Genomic DNA, 23,651 nt, shown 5'->3' with positions numbered 1-23,651 from the left:
AAGTCAGACTCTCTTTTTGTCCTATATGATCCCAAGAAGATTGGGTGTCCTGCTTCTAAGAAGACTATTTCTCGCTGGATTCGGTTCACTATCCAGCACGCTTATTTTACGGCAGGATTGCCGTGTCCAAAATCTGTTAAGGCCAACTCTACTTGTAAGGTGGGGTCTTCCTGGGCGGCTGCCCGGGGTGTCTCGGCATTGCAACTTTGCCGAGCTGCAACTTGGTCTGGGTCGAACACATTTGCAAAGTTTTATAAGTTCGATACTTTGGCCTCTGATGATCTGAAGTTCAGTCAATCAGTTCTGCAGGAGCCTCCGCACTCTCCCTCCCGTTATGGGAGCTTTAGTACATCCCCATGGTACTAATGTGGACCCCAGCATCCTCTAGGACGTAAGAGAAAATAGGATTTTGGTTACCTACCGGTAAATCTTTTTCTCGTAGTCCGTAGAGGATGCTGGGCGCCCGCCTAGCGCTCCGTTTTCCTGCAACCGTTCTGTAGTTCAGTACAACTTTGTTTAGTTATGTAGTGCATTGTTACTTGGTAAGTAATGTTTCAGCAGTTGTTTAGTTTTCAAGCTAAGCTAGCTTGATATGCCTTGTATGTGTGAGCTGGAATGAATCTCGCCACTATCTGTGTTAAATCCTTCTCTCGAAGTTGTCCGTCTCCTCGGGCACAGTTTCTAGACTGAGTGTGGTAGGAGGGGCATAGAGGGAGGAGCCAGCCCACACTCTCAAACTCTTAAAGTGCCAATGGCTCCTAGTGGACCCGTCTATACCCCATGGTACTAGTGTGGACCCCAGCATACTCTACGGACTACGAGAAAAGGATTTACCGGTAGGTAACCAAAATCCTATTTTTACCCTCTGTACATCTTGCATTGTGTAAAGCTCAACACTAGTTGGGTGGGTGGGGTGCATTAATAGATTACCAATTACCATGTGATAGAACGTATTTACTTCCCCTCTTGTTTTTTGTTTTTTTTCCCCTAATTTGAACTTAGTCACCCCCCCCCCCCCCTTTTCCCCCAATGATGTTTTAAACATCCCTTTATCCCTTTCTGTGGGGACATATTCCCAACCTGTTGTAATATTCTTCATTGAGCGGGAGATGTGGCAAACCTACTAGAGAGGACTAGTAGAGAAGTAGCCTATAGCAACCAATTAGCGTCTAGCTTTCATTTATCTAGTTCATGCTATGAAATGAAAGGTACACTCTGATAGGTTTGATGCCTTAGTAGTAGTATGTCTTTGGGTGAAGAAGATAAAAGGAAAGAGAAAGCAAACAATAGAAGTGTACAAATGGTGATTTCTGCAATTAGACTTATTAAAACCACCATAGGAACTAGATAAAGGTATGAATAATAAATTTATTATTTTAAATTCGTAGAAAAATTAGTCACATTCAAAATAGTTCTTCTCCTTTTGCTAGTTTTTATAGAAGTTTCTGGAAGTTCTCTGTCTGTATATGAACCTGTTATTAATTGTGTCATTCTGTAAACTGGAATGACTTCAGTTGTAGAGCTGGAAATAACATTCTTACATATGGCATAACTTGATATTCCTTGTATTACACACTGCCAGGTAACCTGTAACTGTTACCTACACACAATAAGTGTCATATACTTGGATATTAGAACAGAATGTGTTTAATTTTGAATGAATGTTTTTTCTCTTTAAAGCCATTAAGCCAGCTGAAGAAATATGCTGATGAGATGTTGGCATCCAACTTGCACAAAAATCCCCTATTGTTTCTTCTACACTGTGCTCTAAAAGATAATAAAACAGGTACCTTTTTGTTGTCTATATGTGTATATTTTATATCCGTTTTATATTAATAATCCTATTTCTTACTGTTAAATGACATTATGTAGACAAAAGTGATTGAACACTGCCAGCAGATGCGTAGATCGAGATTTTATTGTCAGTACTTTGAAGGTCCATCACATGCAGACACTCTTCATGGCAAACTGTCCACAAGTTACTGGACAACAGCAGGTGGTGTGTTTTGCCATTCCACCTTAAGTACAGTGACCAACTGCGAGACTGAAGAACGTCAGGTGCCTAGAAAGCACCTGTCGGTCCATGAGGTTCTCAGTGGGGTTAAGATCTGAACTCTGAGCTAGCCAGTCCATCCGGGTTACCAAATTTTCTGTATAACAGTCCTGCGTCTCCCTGGAAACATGACCAGTGGCATTTTCGTACTGATAAAAACATTTGTCGTTTCTGAAGAACTTCCACAATGTAGGGAGCACAGAGTTCTCGAGAACATCTCTATACTTTTTAGAGTTAATGTGACCATGCATTACCACTAGTGGACCCATGCCAAACTAGTTGCAACAGCCCTACAGCATAATGCCACCACCTCCATGCTTGATCTCCTGGCAATCGCCAAACACGTCCATCTGATCTGAAAAGTGTAAATCGTCATTAGTCACTCAGTAATACTTGCTGTCATTGTTCCACTTTCCAGTGTTTGCACTCTTTACACAATCGTAAAGGTCCCCATACACTAGGCTGAGTTATCACATGCGCTCCGTCACATGCGATACCCCTTCAACTCTCCGGCAGCTCCTGGACTCAAGATATCGTCAGTCTAGGTCACCTACCACTCATGATGTGCCAACGATAGATCGCATGCGATCTAGTGTTAAAGCACCTCATCGCGTCAGGGCCAGATCTTACCTGCTGCAGGAAAGATCTGAAAACCCTACTTACTACACCAGGAGCGTGCTTCAGATCGTTAGTGGACCACACACGATGTGGTCCAGTTACTCGCAATACGTCTGCCCGATGCGTCAATATCATGCCAGATAGGCATGATATCATCCTAGTGGATGGCCACCTTAAGCACTGGGGTGCATTCTTCTTTCTGAATAGAGGTTTATGAGCAGCTGCTCGCCCATAATATCCAAGTGTTCTTGTAAAAACTGGCACATTAGTGGCCATTTGGTACTCGTGTGCAATGGAATGCATGGGACGAACCGTGTTCTTTCGCATCTCCCTGGGTTGTAGTTTCGGGGGTCTTCCAGGGCGAGGTGCATTCCTTCAATGACAGTTCTTCTTCCACACATTAATGACCAAAGACCGTGTATTTAAGAACCGTTGTAACGTCTGCAATGCTTCTCACACTCATACCTCTGATTGAGCAGCCTCCGATGATCCCCTTTTTAAACTCGTTTAGCTCCTTTTGGCAAGCCATTTTGTTAGCAAGTGATCTAATCAGTGCCCATTTACCCATTTTATACCTTCACAAAGACGTGTCTGCTGCAAGACTACTCCATTTTGCTTGCACAGGGGTGTCCAATCACTTTTGTCAACATAGTGTATAAATAGCAGATAATTTTTTTTTTAAATCTCTCTGCACAGAATATACATTTTAAATGTAATAGAGAACTGATAACGTTAAAACTACACTTATTTTGGGGTCTTTCTGAGTATCTATAATACCGTACTCTTGCCTTAATAGTTCTTGTCTGGCTATGCTAAGTGGATAGAAATGTATATCCCACGCCTAATTGTTACTCCCTCTGCACTTTTGGGGTAATTTCTCTGAAATCAGGCTGCCTACAGTGACGTAGTGTCAGGTTCTTCTTGTCACGCTACTCACTAACCTTATTTCGTTTTTTCTCTAACGTCCTAGTGGATGCTGGGAACTCCGAAAGGACCATGGGGAATAGCGGCTCCGCAGGAGTCTGGGCACAACTAAAAGAAAGCTTTTAGACTACCTGGTGTGCACTGGCTCCTCCCACTATGACCCTCCTCCAAGCCTCAGTTAGATTTTTGTGCCCGGCCGAGCTGGATGCACACTAGGGGCTCTCCTGAGCTCTTAGAAGAAAGTATATTTTAGGTTTTTTATTTTACAGTGAGACCTGCTGGCAACAGGCTCACTGCAACGAGGGACTAAGGGGAGAAGAAGCGAACCTACCTGCTTGCAGCTAGCTTGGGCTTCTTAGGCTACTGGACACCATTAGCTCCAGAGGGCCTGACCGCATGGAACTGGCCTTGGTGTTCGGTCCCGGAGCCGCGCCGCCGTCCCCCTTACAGAGCCAGAAGCAAGAAGAAGTCCGGAAAATCGGCGGCATGAAGACTTCTGTCTTCTCCAAGGTAGCGCACAGCACTGCAGCTGTGCACCATTGCTTCTCATACACACTTCACACTCCGGTCACTGAGGGTGCAGGGCGCTGGGGGGGGGCGCCCTGAGCAGCAATAAAAACACCTTGGCTGGCAAAACAATCACAATATATAGCCCCAGAGGCTATATATGTGATAATTACCCCTGCCAGAATCCTTAAAAAAGCGGGAGAATAGTCCGTGAAAAAGGGGCGGAGCTATCCCCCTCAGCACACTGGCACCATTTTTCCCTCACAGTTCCGCTGGAAGGAAGCTCCCTGACTCTCCCCTGCAGTCTACACTACAGAAAAAGGGTAAAAAAGAGAGGGAGGGCACTAAATTGAGGCGCAGTAAATATTATAGCAGCTATAGGGGACATAATTCAGTTAGTCCCTGCAGTATATAGCGCTCTGGTGTGTGCTGGCATACTCTCTCTCTGTCTCCCCAAAGGGCTTCTGTGGGGTCCTGTCCTCTGTTTAGAGCATTCCCGGTGTGTGTGCGGTGTGTCGGTACGGCTGTGTCGACATGTTTGAGGAGGAAAATTATGTGGAGGCGGAGCAGATGCCTGTAGAAGTGATGTCACCCCCTGCGGGGCAGACACCTGAGTGGATGGTTTTATGGAAGGAATTACGTGCAAGTGTCGACTCCTTACACAAAAAATTGGACGACATGCCAAATGCGGGACAGCCGGCTTCTCAGCTTGTGCCTGCCCAGGTGTCTCAAAGGCCATCAGGGGCTCTAAAACGCCCGCTACCTCAGATGGCAGACCCAGATGTCGACACGGATACTGATACCAGTGTCGACGACGATGAGTCTAATCTAATGTCCACTAAGGCCATTCGCTGCATGATTGAGGCAATGAAAGAGGTGTTACACATTTCAGATTTAAACCCAGGTACCACAAAAAAGGGTATTATGTTTGGGGAGAAAAAACTACCCGTAGTTTTTCCCCCATCTGAAGAATTAAACGAAGTGTGTGAAGAAGCGTGGGCTTTCCCTGATAAAAGATTGATAATCTCAAAAAAATTACTAATGGCGTTCCCTTTCCCGCCAGAGGATAGGGCACGTTGGGAAACACCTCCTAGGGTGGATAAAGCGCTCACACGTTTGTCTAAAAAGGTGGCACTTCCGTCTCCGGATACGGCCGCCCTGAAGGAGCCTGCGGATAGAAAACAGGAGGCAATCCTGAAGTCTATATATACACACACAGGCATTATACTTAGACCAGCTATTGCGTCAGCATGGATGTGCAGTGCTGCCGCTGCGTGGTCAGATTCCCTGTCAGAAAATATTGACACCCTAGACAGGGACACTATTCTGCTAACCATAGAGCATATAAAAGACTCAGTCTTATACATGAGAGATGCACAGAGGGAGATCTGCCGGCTGGCATCTAAAATAAGTGCATTGTCCATTTCTGCTAGGAGAGGCTTATGGACCCGGCAGTGGACAGGGGATGCAGATTCCAAAAGGCACATGGAAGTTTTGCCTTATAAGGGTGAGGAGTTATTCGGGGATGGTCTCTCGGACCTCGTTTCCACAGCGACAACTGGGAAGTCAGCATTTTTACCCCATGTTCCCTCACAGCCTAAAAAAGCGCCGTTTTATCAGGTACAGTCCTTTCGGACCCAGAAAAACAGGCGAGGAAAAGGCGGGTCTTTTCTGTCCAGAGGCAGAGGTAGGGGAAAAAGGCTGCAACAAACAGCTAGTTCCCAGGAGCAAAAGTCCTCCCCTGCTTCTTCCAAGTCCGCCGCATGACGGTGGGGCTCCACAGGCGGAGCCAGGTATGGTGGGGGGCCGCCTCAAAAATTTCAGCGATCAGTGGGCTCGCTCACAGGTGGATCCCTGGATCTTTCAAGTAGTATCTCAGGGGTACAAGCTGGAATTCGAGGCGTCTCCCCCCCGCCGTTTCCTCAAATCAGCCTTGCCAGCAACTCCCTCGGACAGGGAGGCTGTGCTAGAGGCAATTCACAAGCTGTATTCCCAGCGCGTGATAGTCAAGGTGCCCCTACTTCAACAAGGACGGGGTTACTATTCCACACTGTTTGTGGTACCGAAACCGGACGGTTCGGTGAGACCCATTTTAAATTTGAAATCCTTGAACACATACATAAAAAAATTCAAGTTCAAGATGGAATCGCTCAGGGCGGTTATTGCAAGTCTAGACGTGGGGGATTACATGGTATCCCTGGACATCAAGGATGCTTACCTGCATGTCCCCATTTACCATCCTCACCAGGAGTACCTCAGATTTGCGGTACAGAATTGCCATTACCAATTCCAGACGCTGCCGTTTGGTCTGTCCGCGGCACCGAGGGTGTTTACCAAGGTAATGGCAGAAATGATGATACTCCTTCGAAAAAAGGGAGTTTTAATTATCCCATACTTGGACGATCTCTTAATAAAGGCGAGATCCAAGGAGCAGTTGTTGGTAGGAGTAGCACTATCTCAGGAGGTGCTACACCAGCACGGTTGGATTCTAAATATTCCAAAGTCACAGCTGGTTCCGACGACACGTCTACTGTTCCTGGGAATGATTCTGGACACAGTCCAGAAAAAAGTGTTTCTCCCAGAGGAAAAAGCCATGGAGCTGTCGTCTCTAGTCAGAAACCTCCTGAAACCAAAACAGGTGTCGGTGCATCACTGCACGCGAGTCCTGGGAAAGATGGTGGCTTCTTACGAAGCAATTCCTTTCGGCAGGTTCCATGCCAGAATCTTTCAGTGGGACCTGTTGGACCAATGGTCCGGATCGCATCTTCAGATGCATCGGCTAATAACCCTGTCTCCAAGAACCAGGGTGTCTCTACTGTGGTGGCTGCAGAGTGCTCATCTTCTAGAGGGCCGCAGATTCGGCATACAGGACTGGGTCCTGGTGACCACGGATGCCAGCCTTCGAGGCTGGGGGGCAGTCACACAGGGAAGAAACTTCCAAGGACTATGGTCGAGTCAGGAGACTTCCCTACACATAAATATTCTAGAACTGAGCGCCATTTACAATGCCCTAAGTCAGGCAAAATCCCTGCTTCAAAACCAGCCGGTACTGATCCAATCAGACAACATCACGGCAGTCGCCCATGTAAACCGACAGGGCGGCACAAGAAGCAGGACGGCGATGGCCGAAGCCACAAGGATTCTCCGATGGGCGGAAAATCACGTGTTAGCACTGTCAGCAGTGTTCATTCCGGGAGTGGACAACTGGGAAGCAGACTTCCTCAGCAGACACGATCTCCACCCGGGAGAGTGGAGACTTCATCCAGAAGTCTTCACACTGATTGTAAATCGTTGGGAACGGCCACAGGTGGACATGATGGCGTCCCGCCTAAACAAAAAACTAGAGAGATATTGCGCCAGGTCAAGGGACCCTCAGGCGATAGCGGTGGACGCTCTAGTGACACCGTGGGTGTACCAGTCGGTTTATGTGTTCCCTCCTCTGCCTCTCATACCAAAGGTACTGAGAATAATAAGAAAACGAGGAGTAAGGACAATTCTCGTGGTTCCGGATTGGCCAAGAAGAGCGTGGTACCCGGAACTTCAAGAGATGATCTCAGAGGACCCATGGCCTCTGCCGCTCAGACAGGACCTGCTGCAGCAGGGGCCCTGTCTGTTCCAAGACTTACCGCGGCTGCGTTTGACGGCATGGCGGTTGAACACCGGATCCCAAAGGAGAAAGGCATTCCGGAGGATGTCATTCCTACGCTGTTTAAAGCCAGGAAAGATGTAACTGTAAAACATTATCACCGCATATGGTGGAAATATGTTGCTTGGTGTGAGGCCAATAAGGCCCCAACAGAGGAATTTCAGCTGGGTCGATTTCTGCACTTCCTACAGACAGGAATGTCTATGGGCCTAAAATTAGGCTCCATTAAGGTGCAGATATCGGCTCTGTCGATTTTCTTCCAAAAAGAACTAGCTTCACTACCTGAAGTTCAGACATTTGTAAAAGGAGTGCTGCATATTCAGCCCCCTTTTGTGCCTCCAGTGGCACCCTGGGATCTCAACGTGGTGTTGAATTTCCTAAAATCACATTGGTTTGAACCACTGAAGACCGTGGATCTTAAATATCTCACGTGGAAAGTGGTCATGTTATTGGCCTTGGCTTCGGCCAGGCGTGTTTCAGAAATGGCGGCTTTGTCATGCAAAAGCCCTTATCTGATTTTCCATATGGATAGGGCAGAATTGAGGACTCGTCCCCAGTTTCTCCCTAAGGTGGTATCAGCTTTTCACTTGAACCAACCTATTGTAGTGCCTGCGGCTACTAGTAACGTGGAGGATTCCAAGTTGCTGGACGTAGTCAGGGCCTTGAAAATTTATGTTTCCAGGACGGCTGGAGTCAGGAAAACTGACTCGCTATTTATCCTGTATGCATCCAACAAACTGGGTGCTCCTGCTTCTAAGCAGACTATTGCTCGCTGGATTTGTAGCACAATTCAGCTGGCGCATTCTGCGGTGGGACTGCCGCGTCCTAAATCAGTTAAAGCCCATTCTACAAGGAAGTTGGGCTCATCTTGGGCGGCTGCCCGAGGGGTCTCGGCTTTACAACTTTGCCGAGCTGCTACTTGGTCAGGGGCAAACACGTTTGCAAATTCTACAAATTTGATACCCTGGCTGAGGAGGACCTTGAGTTCTCTCATTCGGTGCTGCAGAGTCATCCGCACTCTCCCGCCCGTTTGGGAGCTTTGGTATAATCCCCATGGTCCTTTCGGAGTTCCCAGCATCCACTAGGACGTTAGAGAAAATAAGATTTTACTCACCGGTAAATCTATTTCTCGTAGTCCGTAGTGGATGCTGGGCGCCCGTCCCTAGTGCTGATTGTCTGCAATAATTGTACATAGTTATTGTTTAATAACGGGTTATTGTTATGAGCCATCTGTTGAGAGGCTCAGTTTTGTTTCATACTGTTAACTGGATATGGTATCACGTGTTGTACGGTGTGATTGGTGTGGCTGGAATGAGTCTTACCCGGGATTCAAAATCCTTCTTTATTGTGTCAGCTCTTCCGGGCACAGTATCCTAACTGAGGCTTGGAGGAGGGTCATAGTGGGAGGAGCCAGTGCACACCAGGTAGTCTAAAAGCTTTCTTTTAGTTGTGCCCAGACTCCTGCGGAGCCGCTATTCCCCATGGTCCTTTCGGAGTTCCCAGCATCCACTACGGACTACGAGAAATAGATTTACCGGTGAGTAAAATCTTATTTTTTTTTAAATAACCAAGTTATCATGTTGCCTGATCACATCCTATTTTCTGAAGGCCACATGCTCCAGTTGTGCAGAAGAAGGGGATGTAAAGAGGGGATAACTCCCAAGTCTTTATATTTTTTTTTAGCAGGAAAGTAGTCGTTTAGTGAATGACTTGCTCACTAGGTCTAGTGATAAGCTGCCATTTAGCTCCTAGAGGGGTTGTGTAAGCCACTTTATCACTAACAGTTCACAGAATGCAGATGTGCGCACCCCCCGGGGTAGTATGGGATTAGTACTTGAGTGTTAACTTTGTAGGAAACAGTCAAATATTCAAATATTAAGATCCTTCCTTAACGATCAGAACAGAATTCCTCTTTATTCTTGAGCTACTGCTGACTGGCTACTTGGCACCACAGACTATTCCAGACTTCTTCTTCTTCTGACGCGTCTCAGTCCCGGATCGTTACACAACAGCCACAGCGGCCAGAAAAGTAGCCATTCAGCAGTAACTCAGGAATGAAGAGGAATTCTGTTCTGATCGTTAAGGAAGGATCTTAATATTTGAATATTTGACTGTTTTCTACAAAGTTAACACTCAAGTACTAATCCCATACTACCCCGGGGGGTGCGCACATCTGCATTCTGTGAATTGTCGAACGGTGTTTTTGGAAGTGGGGGTGACCACTTCCGCGGACGTTGCAGCACTGCTGGTTTGGAGCGCTGGTTTGAATAATTTTTCTTCACTGCGGTACTTTATCACTAACAGACCACTTTAACTGAAATTGGGAGTAGAAAAACGATTGCTGTGAGCAATCCTGAGTAATTGTCCATGTTCCTTGTTTCTAGATCTGGCGTTTGAGCTCATGAAAACCATGAAGGAAGAGAGCTTGCCTTTGAGAACACACTACTTCTGGCCTCTGCTTGCTCACTTTAACAATGAGAACAATATACAAGGTTAGCTCTTACATGCTTCTATTACTGTGATAAAAAAGATTTGAAGACCCCTCGCCATACCATAGGCTAGCAATTTGTCTTCATAGGCTCTTGCTCCCCTGTCGTCAACAGCTACCAGTAATCGGCCATATCACAACATATTGCAAAATCTTTTATTTGTTAATAATGGAGAATGACTTGAAATTTTCCTTGTCGTTGGCTACTGACAGTTACTGCTGAAGTTTGTGTTCTTGTAATTGTAAATCTTATTTTCTACTGTACTACTAGTGCATAGGACGGACTTCAGATGGATCCAGGCTTTCCAAATTACACTTCATTATTAAGTGATGGAATGAATTGTATTGTATTTCTTTTACTTGATTCTCAGATCAGCTGTTTTTACTGATTTAGATATTGGGGATTTTAACAAAAGTAAATAAAAAGCCGGTGTAACCCTATAACATATGGCCGTTTTTTTAAAGGATTAGTCCAGACTTTCTCAAGTGTTATTTTGAAATCTAGTATCAACAGTTGGTGTGGTGGTGGGTCTCAGTGTGTGCAATTAGTTGCAAACAAGCCACTCCCACTAAGAGAACAAATTCAGATACATGTAATGTTCTGTACATTCTGGCACAGTGTTTACAAATTAAGCAAATTAAATTACATTTAACAGTACAAGATACAAAAGCTGACTTTAGGGGCACATAGATTTGACGGGAGTTGGAGCAGATATCCGTTTGATCTGGGAAATCTAACATGGTAGAAAACCTCAATTTGCTGAATCCGACCAAGAAAATTGATCGTGATCATTTAGTCGGGGATTTTTAACATGCAATCCAATCATCCATGTCCGCGGTTCGGCATTGGGGAATCGGACGCCTGGTTTATGGCCCACATTTCAGCTATGATGGCCAAGTCATGAATGGCTTGATGTGAGAGCTATTCAGTAAATGTGTGACATGGATATGGGGGTGCATTTCTGATTAAGTACAGGTCTATTAAAGCCTCTTGGGCACAAATTAGATCTCAATATTTTTTTTTAAATGTGTTTGGATCTTGCAAGAACAAACAAAGGGCCTAATTCAGACCTGATCGCAGCAGCAAAAATGTTCTCCAATGGGCAAAACCATGTGCACTGCAGATGAGGCAGATGTAATACGTGCAGAGAGAGTCAGATTTGGGTGGGGTGTGTTCAAACTGAAATCTAAATTGCAGTGTAAAAATAAAGCAGCAAGCACAGAAATAAAATAACTCGCCCAAATCTAACTCTCTGCACGTTATATCTGCCCCCCCCCCCCCCCCCCCCCGCACTGCACATGGATTTGCCCATTAGAGAACAATTTTGCTGCTGCAATCAGGTCTGAAGTAGGCCCAAAATCTGCAGCAGTAGAGTTTAGTATAAGTCTTACAGTCCAGTGGACTGCTGATTTAGTCACTTTCTATTCGAATATGATGGAATAGTGGAGTATAGCAATCTAGACATAAAGCACACGTTTTCTGCCAAACATACGACTGACCTGCCTAGGTGGTGAGCGACAGACAAATCTCTTTTGGAGCTTTAAGTGGTCCTAAGTATTTGCAACACTTTTCCTCGTTACACGTGGGACTTCATGAAAATGGGGCTAAATTAGTATTATTTTTTATTTTATATTTTTTTTATATTTCGAGAGTACAGTATATTAATTCTTTCAGTTGTATTAGCGGTATTTCACAAGGTGTAATCTCATAAAAAGATGCTTTTAACAGAAGTACTTTTCCCTTGGGAAACTAAAAAAGTCTTTTATATCTTATCGCGCTGTATAATGTACCGTAGATTGAGATGCGAAATTGTTAGCGTGACACTAGGTGACAAACAAATGCACAAAAAAGCGAGAAAAAAAAATGCTTTTAGCTTATTTAGTCTTGTTGCAATTTCAGCTAAAATATACATTGACATTAGTGCTTGGGGGAAAAAAGTCGAAAGCAAATATTTCCTAATTGGCTTTGGCTAGTAGTCTCGGAATTTGTTTTGAAAGCTGCTTTTTGAAAGTTATCCAATGGAACTTAACCGCATGTACAGTATAACATCTCTAGGCTGTACATCCAGGAATGTTCACAAACCTGATTTTTCACTCTTAATTTACTTTGCTGTACGTTTCCATCACTCTGGTGAGAGGAGGTTGTGTACGGATGTCCCCTGCAATTCTTGCTACGTTTGTAATCTCATGAAGCAACAATTCTTCTATAGATCAGAAAATGTTTGCAGCAAGTTTAGTTCCCCTCCCCCCCCATTATTAGTGCTATCTCAAGTGTTAACACAAGTGTGCAGCTGCAAATTGTCATTATGTTTAGGGTGACATACTTTTGGCTAGAGGAATTTAGGACTACTCCAAAAGTCTGCTCATTAAATGTAGTAAAGCTGGGCACACACTGTCCAATAATCGTTTTGGTCCACCATTCTTGGCTGCCTAGACCGATTATTACACAGCAACTGGGGCTAACAGCCGTTTCAAAACCATGCAAAGTCCTGCACAATGTTCGTTGGTCCCAATATCGTGCCTAAATGTAGTGTGTGAGTGATTGGGCCAATACACAGTACATCAACGATAGGATCAGTGATTGAGTAATGTGTACACAAGAAATCAGATGTTCTCTGGATTGCTTCACCTATCGGGAAAATAAAGAATTGGTTATCTCTAGTTCTCACAGTAATGATTTAAATGATGATGCTGATTTACACCATTCTGCACTCTGCTTTATGTAATATCTCTCACCGTACTTTATGTAAGCCCTACATGACCACATGCTTGTTTTTTCTACTCCTAACCAGCTCCATTCCCTACCTTATACCATGCCTGCTGTCAAGTCTCCTCTAGTGCTGCAGTTGTTGTACTAAGGAGTCTATCGCCAGTCCTGATTCTTGCAGTTTCTCTGCCTACTGTTTCTGTCAACTTTGTCTTTGCCTGCCTATTTTCTTCCTCACTCTTTGCCTGCCTATTCTCTTCCTCACTCTTTGCCTGCCTATTCTCTTCCTCACTCTTTGCCTGCCTATTCTCTTCCTCACTCTTTGCCTGCCTATTCTCTTCCTCACTCTTTGCCTGCCTATTCTCTTCCTCACTCTTTGCCTGCCTATTCTCTTCCTCACCCTTTGCCTGCCTATTGTCTTCCTCACTCTTTGCCTGCCTATTCTCTCCCTCACTCTTTGCCTGCCTATTCTCTCCCTCACTCTTTGCCTGCCTATTGTCTTCCTCACTCTTTGCCTACCTATTGTCTTCCTCACTCTTTGCCTGCCTATTCTCTCCCTCTTTGCCTGCCTATTCTCTCCCTCTTTGCCTGCCTATTCTCTCCCTCTTTGCCTGCCTATTCTCTCCCTCACTCTTTGCCTGCCTATTCTCTCCCTCACTCTTTGCCTGCCTATTGTGTTCCTCACTCTCTGCCTGCCTATTGTCTTCCTCACTCTCTGCCTGCCTATTCTCTTCCTCACTCTTTGCCTGCCTATTCTCTTCCTCACTCTTTGCCTGCCTATTCTCTTCCTCACTCTTTGCCTGCCTATTCTCTTCCTCACTCTTTGCCTGCCTATTCTCTTCCTCACTCTTTGCCTGCCTATTCTCTTCCTCACTCTTTGCCTGCCTATTCTCTTCCTCACTCTTTGCCTGCCTATTCTCTTCCTCACTCTTTGCCTGCCTATTCTCTTCCTCACTCTTTGCCTGCCTATTCTCTTCCTCACTCTTTGCCTGCCTATTGTCTTCCTCACTCTTTGCCTACCTATTGTCTTCCTCACTCTTTGCCTGCCTATTCTCTCCCTCACTCTTTGCCAGCCTATTCTCTCCCTCACTCTTTGCCTGCCTATTCTCTCCCTCACTCTTTGCCTGCCTCTTCTCTTCCTCACTCTTTGCCTGCCTATTGTCTTCCTCACTCTTTGCCTGCCTCTTCTCTCCCTCACTCTTTGCCTGCCTCTTTTCTCACTCAATCTCTCTGCCTGCCTCTTTTCTCACTCAGTCTCTTTTCTCACTCAATCTCTCTGCCTGCCTCTTTTCTCACTCAATCTCTCTGCCTGCCTCTTCTCTCCCTCACTCTCTGCCTGCCTCTTCTCTCCCTCACTCTCTGCCTGCCTCTTCTCTCCCTCACTCTCTGCCTTCCTACTGTCACTCTGTCACATGTCAACGTTTCCCAGATATCCAGCCACCATTTGGCATTAGCTGTGCAAATACTGTAGCCCAACTTCACTGCCCCTCTTTCCACTTTATTTCATCTCTTCTCTCATCAGTCTCATCTACAAAACTAATTTTATTGATTTGTACCTATGTCTGTTGTCTTCATTTGATGCATATATATATATATATATATATATATATCTCTTTCAACTTTATTCTCTACATAATTAGGAAATCATACTGTTACTTATGGTGCGTACACACTGGCGTTTATATCGGCCGTTCTGTTCTATATCGCTAGCCCATCGGCCAGTGTGTACAATCAATATGTGAACGCCGTCGTTCAGACATATCGTGTCGGCCTTGCAGCACAGCCGATGGCCAATATATCTAACAATATATTGGCACATCGCTGTGTGTGTACGGGCGGTCAGCTGACCGCCCATACACAAGCTGCACCAGCCAGTGGTGTTTGACAGATGAACTGGGCGGGCGCATGTAAACGCCCGCCCAGTTCTTTGTCAGTCCCGACGGATCAGGCAGTGTGTATGCAAAACACACTGGACGTCTGGTCCGTCCATAGATATATCTGCAGATCAGGTGATCTGCAGGAGATGTAGTTATGTGACTGGCAGTCAGGAGACCACTGATCACAGTGCCGGCACCTGCATCCCGCCCCCTCACAATCCCTACATTCGGCATGTCAACTAACAGGGACTATTCCCACTCTTGGGTGTCCACGACACCCATAAAGTGGGATTAGAACCCCTGCAAGGGGTTTTGTTGCGCTACCGCCCCCGCCAGCCATCTCACAGCTGGGATCCCAGCATCGGTATTGTGAACGGCGGTCTCTTCACAGCTGGTCACACATACCCAACCCATCTGCAGACATACAGTATCTATTAGTGTGTACCCAGAATTAGGCTATAGATTTGCTTTTACTTTGTAGTAGTATTATTATTATTATTATTATTATTATCTCCTGTATAATAGCCCAGATCTGTGACTCTGTGCCTGAGTGTATAACGCTGGGCGTGGCTAGGAGCTCTCATTGAGTTAGCAGCAGGTCTAACACACCCAGTCCACAGCTGATTGGGCGAGAAACGCCCTCCCACACAGGTTACATCCAATAGGAGGCACTGCCCTTTGGCTGCTGTGTGTTCCCAGAGCAGGATTAAAAATGGGGCTGATAAAACTGCAGCTCCAGGCCCATGCCCCAAAGTAGGCCCACTGCATCTGCAGCAACATACCCTCCAACAAAAAACACAACTTTCAATGGAAGTTTCTAGTGCCAAAAATCTGTACAGACCATAAAAAAAGGTACTTTACCTGCCAAAAAGGTACAGTTGGAGGGTATGCCGCTGCATCTGCAGCAAGTCTCTGTGCTGTAAATAAAGGGGGAAAAATCCTTTTACTGCAGCGCCCTATGTCCTGCTGCCAGTCCGCCTTCCCCCTCCGGCATCAACAATCCCCACTTCCTAGCCGTGGTGCAGGTGGAACAAAAGCCGCTGCAGCCACCAGCATTGATGTGTATGAAAGCGGCGCAGTGGAAGCATACATGCCTACATTGTGGCTGCTCCCTCCGGGAGGGAGCAGCCTGATGATATAGGGGGGGCGTGGAGGAGGCTGTATGGAGGCGTAGAGAAGGCGGTACAGGGTGTGGTGACGCGACTGCGTCATGGTAGCCCCGACCCCCACTTTACAATGCCCACATTACCTTTTTAGTGATGGGAAGTCGCTGTGACAGTGTCCTGCAGCAAGCGGTGGAGTGTGGCAGGGAGTGAGCGCCATGCTCATTGTTCCAGATTGGCCACGGAGGACTTGGTATCCGAAACTGCAAGAGTTGCTCACAGAAGATCCGTGGCCTCTTCCTCTAAGGCAGGACCTGCTGCAGCAGGGGCCCTGTCTGTTCCAAGACCTACCGCGGCTGCGTTTGACGGCATGGCGGTTGAACGCCGTATCCTAGCGGAAAAAAGAATTCCGGAGGAAGTCATTTCTACCCTGATCAAGGCTAGGAAAGACGTGATGTTGAAACATTATCACCGTATATGGCGGAAATATGTTTCTTGGTGTGAGGCCAGAGCTGCTCCTACGGAGGAGTTCCATTTGGGCCGTCTACTTCACTTCCTTCAAACAGGAGTGACCTTGGGCCTAAAATTAGGGTCCATAAAGGTCCAGATTTCGGCCTTATCCATTTTCTTTCAAAGAGAATTAGCCTCTCTTCCTGAGGTACAGACTTTTGTGAAGGGGGTGCTGCATATTCAGCCTCCCTTTGTGCCTCCGGTGGCGCCTTGGGATCTTAACGTGGTGTTACGTTTCCTCAAGTTACCTTGGTTTGAACCACTTAAAACTGTGGAGTTGAAATACCTTACGTGGAAAGTGGTCATGTTGTTGGTGTTAGCTTCGGCGAGACGTGTTTCAGAATATGCGGCTTTATCGCATAAAAGCCCATACTTGGTTTTTCACGTGGATAGGGCAGAGTTGAGGACTCGTCCACACTTTCTGCCAAAAGTGGTCTCATCTTTTCATGTGAACCAACCTATTGTTGTGCCTGTGGCTACAAGGGACTTGGAGGATTCTGAGTCCCTGGATGTAGTCAGGGAATTGAAGATTTATGTGACCAGAACAGCTCGGATCAGGAAGACTGAAGCTTTGTTTGTTCTGTATGCGGCCAACAAGGTTGGCGCCCCTGCTTCAAAGCAGACTATTGCTCGCTGGATATGTAACACGATTCAGCAGGCGCATTCTACGGCAGGATTGCCGTTACTGAAATCGGTTAAGGCCCACTCCACTAGGAAAGTGGGCTCTTCTTGGGCGGCTGCCCGAGGGGTCTCGGCATTACAGTTGTGCCGAGCAGCTACTTGGTCGGGGACAAACACCTTTGCAAAGTTCTATAAGTTTGATACCCTGGCTGAGGAGGACCTCCTGTTTGCTCAATCGGTGCTGCAGAGTCATCCGCACTCTCCCGCCCGTTTGGGAGCTTTGGTATAATCCCCATGGTCCTTACGGAGTCCCAGCATCCTCAAGGACGTTAGAGAAAATAAGATTTTACTTACCGGTAAATCTATTTCTCGTAGTCCGTAGAGGATGCTGGGCGCCCGTCCCAAGTGCGGACTTCTTCTGCATGACTTGTATATAGTTACTGCTTACATAAGGGTTATGTTATAGTTTTCGGTGATACCGTGGCTATGTTGTTGTTCATACTGTTAACTGGGTAAGTTTATCTTAAGTTATACGGTGTGATTGGTGTGGCTGGTATGAATCTCGCCCTTAGATTTACAAAAATCCTTCCTCGTACTGTCCATCTCCTCTGGGCACAGTTTCCCCAACTGAGGTCTGGAGGAGGGGCATAGAGGGAGGAGCCAGTGCACACCCAGAATCCAAGGCTTTCTTAAAGTGCCCTATCTCCTGCGGAGCCCGTCTATTCCCCATGGTCCTTACGGAGTCCCAGCATCCTCTACGGACTACGAGAAATAGATTTACCGGTAAGTAAAATCTTATTTTTTTTTTCTTTCAAAGGTACCACCAATCCCATAATGTCCGGGCATGGTTGGCACTTGTGGTTCCACATGTGCCATCATGCCGAGGCAGGCTTCCTGGCACTTGTTGGTTGCCTGTAATGATAATTAACCCCCACCTCCCAGGGGCTGGTTGTTCCTTGTGTAGGGGAACCCATTTTTGGGGGTTTCCAGCCCTGGGCTGACCAGTTTGGGGCTAGTTAACGTTATGACAGGAGGACCCCACACTGTTTCTTCCTGCTATAGTGTTATTTCCCCCCAGGCTGTTTATTGGAAAATAAGGGTGTTCCAGCACCGTTTGTTTTCCTTTATTTTACAATGCCAGCACAGGCTGAGATGTCAGGGCTGTTTATTGATTTGTGAGGGACATCATGCATTTTTCTTTCCAATTATCCATATATTCTCTCTTACACATAACAAAGCCTACACATATCGTACGGGATACATTCAATATCCCAGCTGTCGGGATGCCGGCAGCTGAAATACCGGCACTAGAATTCTGACACTCGCCAGAACACAGACGCTGGAATACAGGAAACCTCAGTATCCGGATGCCAGAATACTGACAGCCGGGATACAGAGGACCTAAGGATTAGGCTGCGTGGGGAAAGGGGGGAGGCACTTTACCAGACATACAGAGGGGTTAGGTGGAGGCTGCAGGAGTAGGGAGGTTAGGGATAGGCTGTAGACAAAGGGTGCTTAGGGTTAGGCACCACCGGTGGGGGAGTTAGTTTTAGGCACTAAGGGGGGAGGTTTAGGCAGCAGAGTGTGGAGGGTTAGGCACTCATGCGGGAAGTTACGGTTAGGCGAGATAGAAGTGGTGGGTTAGGGAGGTGAGTTAGAATACATAACTCACCCCTGTCAAGATCTTTATCGGGATGCCGGCGTCGGTATTCTGGGTGCCGGTATCCTGTGCGCCAGGATATTCTACCCTACCCTATCATACTGATCTGTGCAGTGGTTTAAATCTTCTGCTGATTGACTGTGGATTCTGCCTTCTACTCTTATTTGACAGCGGAATCTGTCATAAAGGGGAATGTAACAGGGGTTTATACAGAAAAAAATATGCTGGACATGGCCGTTGGAGTTCTATTGAAATTCAAATCCAATAGTAAATACTGTCTTTTTGGGCAGCCATCAGATGATGATGATGTCAAGCAGATTGCTGTTTAAATTGAACATGATTCTTAGTAAATGGACCCCCTTTTTAACATGTCATTTTGTTTTAAGTGCTTTTCTTATCCAAATGTGTATTTTTTTTCATTTAAGTCCTAGAGGATACTGGGGTTCCATTTAGTACCATGGGGTATAGACGGGTCCACTAGGAGCCATGGGCACTTTAAGAGTTTAATAGTGTGTGCTGGCTCCTCCTACCAGACTCAGTTTAGAAAATGTACACGGAGGAGCCGGTCACAGCTAGGGGAGCTCCTGAGGAGTTTTCTTAGATTTTTTTTATTTTGTTATTTTACAGGAGGCAGTTTGGCAACAGTCTGCCTGCTTCGTGGGACTTAGGGGGGAGAACGTCCTAACTTCTTAAAGAGTTAATGGTTTCCGCTGACAGGACACTGAGCTCCTGAGGGAGTAATTTGCAAGCCCCACCATGGCGAGCGTACCCTCCCGCAGCACGCCACCACCCTTAACAGAGCCAGAAGATATGAAGAGTGGTGAGTACAGCGTAGGCATCCCAAGTAGTAGGTCGCCGGCGGGTATGGCAAGGGTAGGAGTGCAGCTGTGGATGCAGGCTGCGCTCCAGGAGGCTCAGACAGCATATGCATGTGTATGTGGACGCTGCTGAGGGGCGCGCTGGGCCACCGCTGAACCCTACTATGGAATACAAGCTCTGACAAGGGTTCTAAACCGCTGTCAGACATAAATCACCTCAGGCCAGTATAAAAGTGCGGGAAGTCGTGCGCTATTACAGGGGGAGGGGCTTCACTCAGAGCGGACCCAGCGGCTCACCAGCACCATTTTCTCCCTGCAGATCTCTACTACAGGACGCTGACAGGGAAGCGCTGCCCCTCCATAGAACTCCAGCATACCTCTGCGGTACCAGGGGGTTATAGAGGGAGGGGGGAGAGCAAGTAAATAGTACTGGCTACCCTATTAAGGGTAGGTAGTCTGCGCCTGGCTTTTATTACTATATTAGCTATATAAGGCACTGTGTGGCTGGTTTGCTCATGCTCTGTTGTTCTCTGAAGGACTCTGTGGGAAATTGTGTCTGACATTTTCCTGTGTGTGTATGTGTGCATATATCTCATATTACCATGTCAAAGGACTGTGTGTCTTATACACCAGAGTTTTTCTCTTCACTTGGAGAGTCTATACAATGTACTCAGAACAGTACACATTCTCAGGCTTCTGGGTCCGAACCCCCTTGGGTGGACTCCATAAAGGGGATAATTTCAAATATTTCTACCAAATCATCCCATACTGAGAAGGAGACACAGTTTTTAAGAAAATCTGATGAATAAAGATTCAGCCCTCACAACTGCCCCTCTCACCCCACCCACGTATCCACAAAAGCGTACACTGGCCCAGATATTGCAGTCTGACACTGATGGCGATGCCTCGGATACAGGGGTTGGTGAAGTGGATCTGGGATGGGAGTGTGACGCAGCTCTTTCCCAAGGGGTGCAAGCTATGATTTAGGCCATTAGGGTCGTAATGCAAATCACAGAGAAGGTACATGTTGAAGACGAGGAGTCTTATTTTAATTTAAAAAAGAAATCCTTGGTTATTTTCCCTGCATCAAAGGAGTTAAACTCCTTATTTGTAGTAACCTGGGAAAATGCAGAGAAAAAATTCCAGATCCCTAAAAGGTTGCTCATTTCCTTCCCTTTCCCTCAGGAGGATAGGGAGTGGATGCCTCTGTGTCTAGATTATCAAAAAAGGTTGTTCTACCTGTCCCTGGCGCAGCCTCCTTAAAGGATACGGCTGACCGCAAAATTGAGACTACGCTCAAATCACTGTACACAGCCGCAGGCGTGGCCCAGAGACCCACTATTGCTTGTGCATGGATCTCTAGGGCCCTTGTAAAGTGGTCAGGCACTTTAATTGATGATTTAGATTCCATGAATAGAAGTGAAATTGACTTGCTTTTGCGTCACAGGATTCTGCAAGCTTCATGGTGGAGGCCATGAAGGAATTTGGCCTGCTTAACGCACAGGTTACAGCTATGGCAGTTTTGACACGCAGCGGACTGTGGCTACGCCAATGGACCCAGGAGAAGCGTGGAGAGCCTGCCCTTTACAGGAGAAGCCATGTTTGGGGAAGCACTGGATACGTTGATATCCAAGGCAACTGCGGGTAAGTCAACATATCTTCTGCAGCTACATCGGCAAGGAAATCATATCCTGCACCTAAACTGAAGTCCTTTCGGACCGCAAAGTTTAAAAACAAATCCAAAGGTCCCTCCACTTTCTTTAGAGGAGGTCGAGGGAAATCCAGAAAACCCGCAGCTGCAGGTTCCCGGGAACAGACCTCAGGTTCTGCTTCCTCAAAACCTTCGGCATGACGGTGGACCACACTGCCTGAGATTTCAGTAACATCTGGGCGATGATATGCCTGGACCTCTGGGTCAAAGATATTATTGCCTAGGGGTACAGACTGGAATTTAAAGAACTCCCACCTCACATATTCTTCAAATCAGGCTTACAAGCTTCTCAGGAAGACAGTACAATCCTGCAGGAGGCTATTCAAAAATTGGTTCTGACACAGGTTATTGTTCCAGTTCCACCTCAACTACAGAACAAGGCTTATTACTCCAACCTGTTCGAGGTACCGAAACCGGATGGTTCGGTAAGACCGATATTAAACCTAAAGTCCTTGAACCCCTACTTGTGGGTATTCAAGTTCAAGATGGAGTCTCTGAGAGCGGTGATCTCAGGTCTGGAAGAGGGGGAATTCCTGGTATCTCTAGATATCAAAGATGCGTACCTTCACATTCCGATAAGGCTGACTCACCAGGCCTATGTAAGGTTTGCACTACAGGACTGTCACTATCCGTTCCAGGCACTGCCATTTGGCCTCTCCACAAGCACCGAGGGTGTTCAAGGTCATGGCAGAGATGATGCTCCTCCTCCGCAAGCAGGGAGTGAACATAATTCCATACCTGGAAGATCTACTGATAAAGGCATCTTCCAGGGAGAGGCTGTTGCAGAGTATTGCTCTCTCAACTCAACTACTTCAGGATCATGGATGGATTTTGAATCTTCCAAAATCACATTTGGAACCGACAAGGAGACTTCCCTTCTTGGGGATGATACTCGACACGGAAGTACAGAGGGTGTTTCTTCCATTGGAAAATGCGTTGGTGATCTAGTCAATGGTCCGGGTTGTCCTGAAGCCAGCCCAGATATCGGTTCATCAGTACATTCACCTTCTGGGGAAGATGGTAGCCTCCTACGAGGCACTGCAGTATGGAAGATTCCATGCAAGATTGTTCCAGCTGGATCTCCTGGACAAGTGGTCCAGATCACATCTTCACATGCACCAGCGGATACACCTGTCGCCGAAAGCCAGAGTTTCACTTCTCTGGTGGCTGCAGACTTCTCACCTGATCGAAGGCCGGGATTCAAAATTGGATTCTTCTAACCACAGATGTAAGCCTCAGAGGTTGGGGAGCAGTCACCAGGGAGGGAAACTTCCAAGGAAAGTGGTCAAGTCAGGAAGCCATCGTTCCAATAAACATTCTGGAACTAAGGGCCTTATACAATTCCCTTCTACATGTGGCACATCTTCTGCAAGATCAGGCCATTCAGGTTCAGTCGGACAATGTAACGGCGGTGTCCTACATAAACCGACAGGGCGGAACGAAGAGCAGAGCTGCAATGTCAGAGGTAACAAGAATTCTTTTCTGGGCAGAAAGACACGCAGTGGCGCTGTCTGCAATCTTCATTCCGGGTGTGGACAACTGGGAAGCAGACTTCCTCAGCAGACACAATCTCCATCCAGGAGAGTGGGGCCTCCACCCGGAGGTGTTCGCGGAGGAGACCAACCGTTGGGTAGTACCTCAGATAGACGTGATGGCCTCTCGTCTCAACAAGAAGCTCTGGCGGTACTGTTCCAGATCGAGAGACCTGCAAGCAATGGCGGTGGACGCGCTGGTAACTCCGTGGGTGTTCCAGTCAGTGTATGTGTTTCCTCCACTTCCACTCATCCCAAGGATTCTCAAAAGAATCAAAAGAACAAGGGTTCAGGCGATCGTCATTGCTCCGGACTGGCCAAAAAGGGCTTGGTACGCGGATCTTCTGGAATTACTGATATAGGATCTGAGGCCTCTTCCTCTTCACGAGGACCTTCTACAGCAGGGGCCATTTGTATATCAAGACTTACCACGGCTACGTTTGACGGCATGGAAGTTGAGTGTCAGATTTTAACTCTGAAGGAGATTCCGAACAGGGTGATTCCTACTCTGATCCAAGCTAGGAAGGGAGTAACGTCTAAGCATTACCATCGTATTGGAAAAAATATGTATCTTGGTGTGAGGCCAAGAAGTTTCCTGCGGTGGAGTTTCAACTGGGACGTTTCCTCCTCTTTCTGCAAGCAGATGTGGATGTGGGCCTATGCCTGGGCTCCATAAAGATCCAGTTTTCGGCCTTGTCCATTTTCTTCCAGAAACAATTGGCTGCCCTCCCTGAGATTCAGACTTTCTTGAAGGGGGTTCTGCACATCCAACCACCCTTTGTGTCTCCTACAGCTTCTTGGGATCTTAACGTGGTGTTGCAGTTCCTGCAATCGGATTGGTTTGAGACTTTACAGGAGGTAGATGTAAAGTTTCTT

The 23,651-nt window shown here is 46.7% G+C and overlaps 1 protein-coding gene across 3 annotated transcripts in view; it reads left to right on the top strand.

Annotated features, from left to right (window-relative positions):
* LRPPRC (leucine rich pentatricopeptide repeat containing) overlaps window positions 1-23,651 on the top strand; it is a 491,686-nt gene that overhangs the window by 187,597 nt on the left and 280,438 nt on the right. For all 3 annotated transcript variants that reach the window (XM_063918355.1, XM_063918354.1, XM_063918356.1), the window contains exons 10-11: window positions 1,681-1,786; window positions 10,133-10,240. In XM_063918355.1, the coding sequence (XP_063774425.1) occupies window positions 1,681-1,786; window positions 10,133-10,240 (214 nt within the window). The remainder of the gene's footprint in view (window positions 1-1,680; window positions 1,787-10,132; window positions 10,241-23,651) is intronic.

Source organism: Pseudophryne corroboree, chromosome 4 (genome assembly GCF_028390025.1).
Source record: "Pseudophryne corroboree isolate aPseCor3 chromosome 4, aPseCor3.hap2, whole genome shotgun sequence".
Taxonomy (NCBI): domain Eukaryota; kingdom Metazoa; phylum Chordata; class Amphibia; order Anura; family Myobatrachidae; genus Pseudophryne; species Pseudophryne corroboree.
The sequence above is the reverse complement of the archived record's forward strand: the minus strand, read 5'-3'. Positions and strand labels throughout refer to the sequence as shown.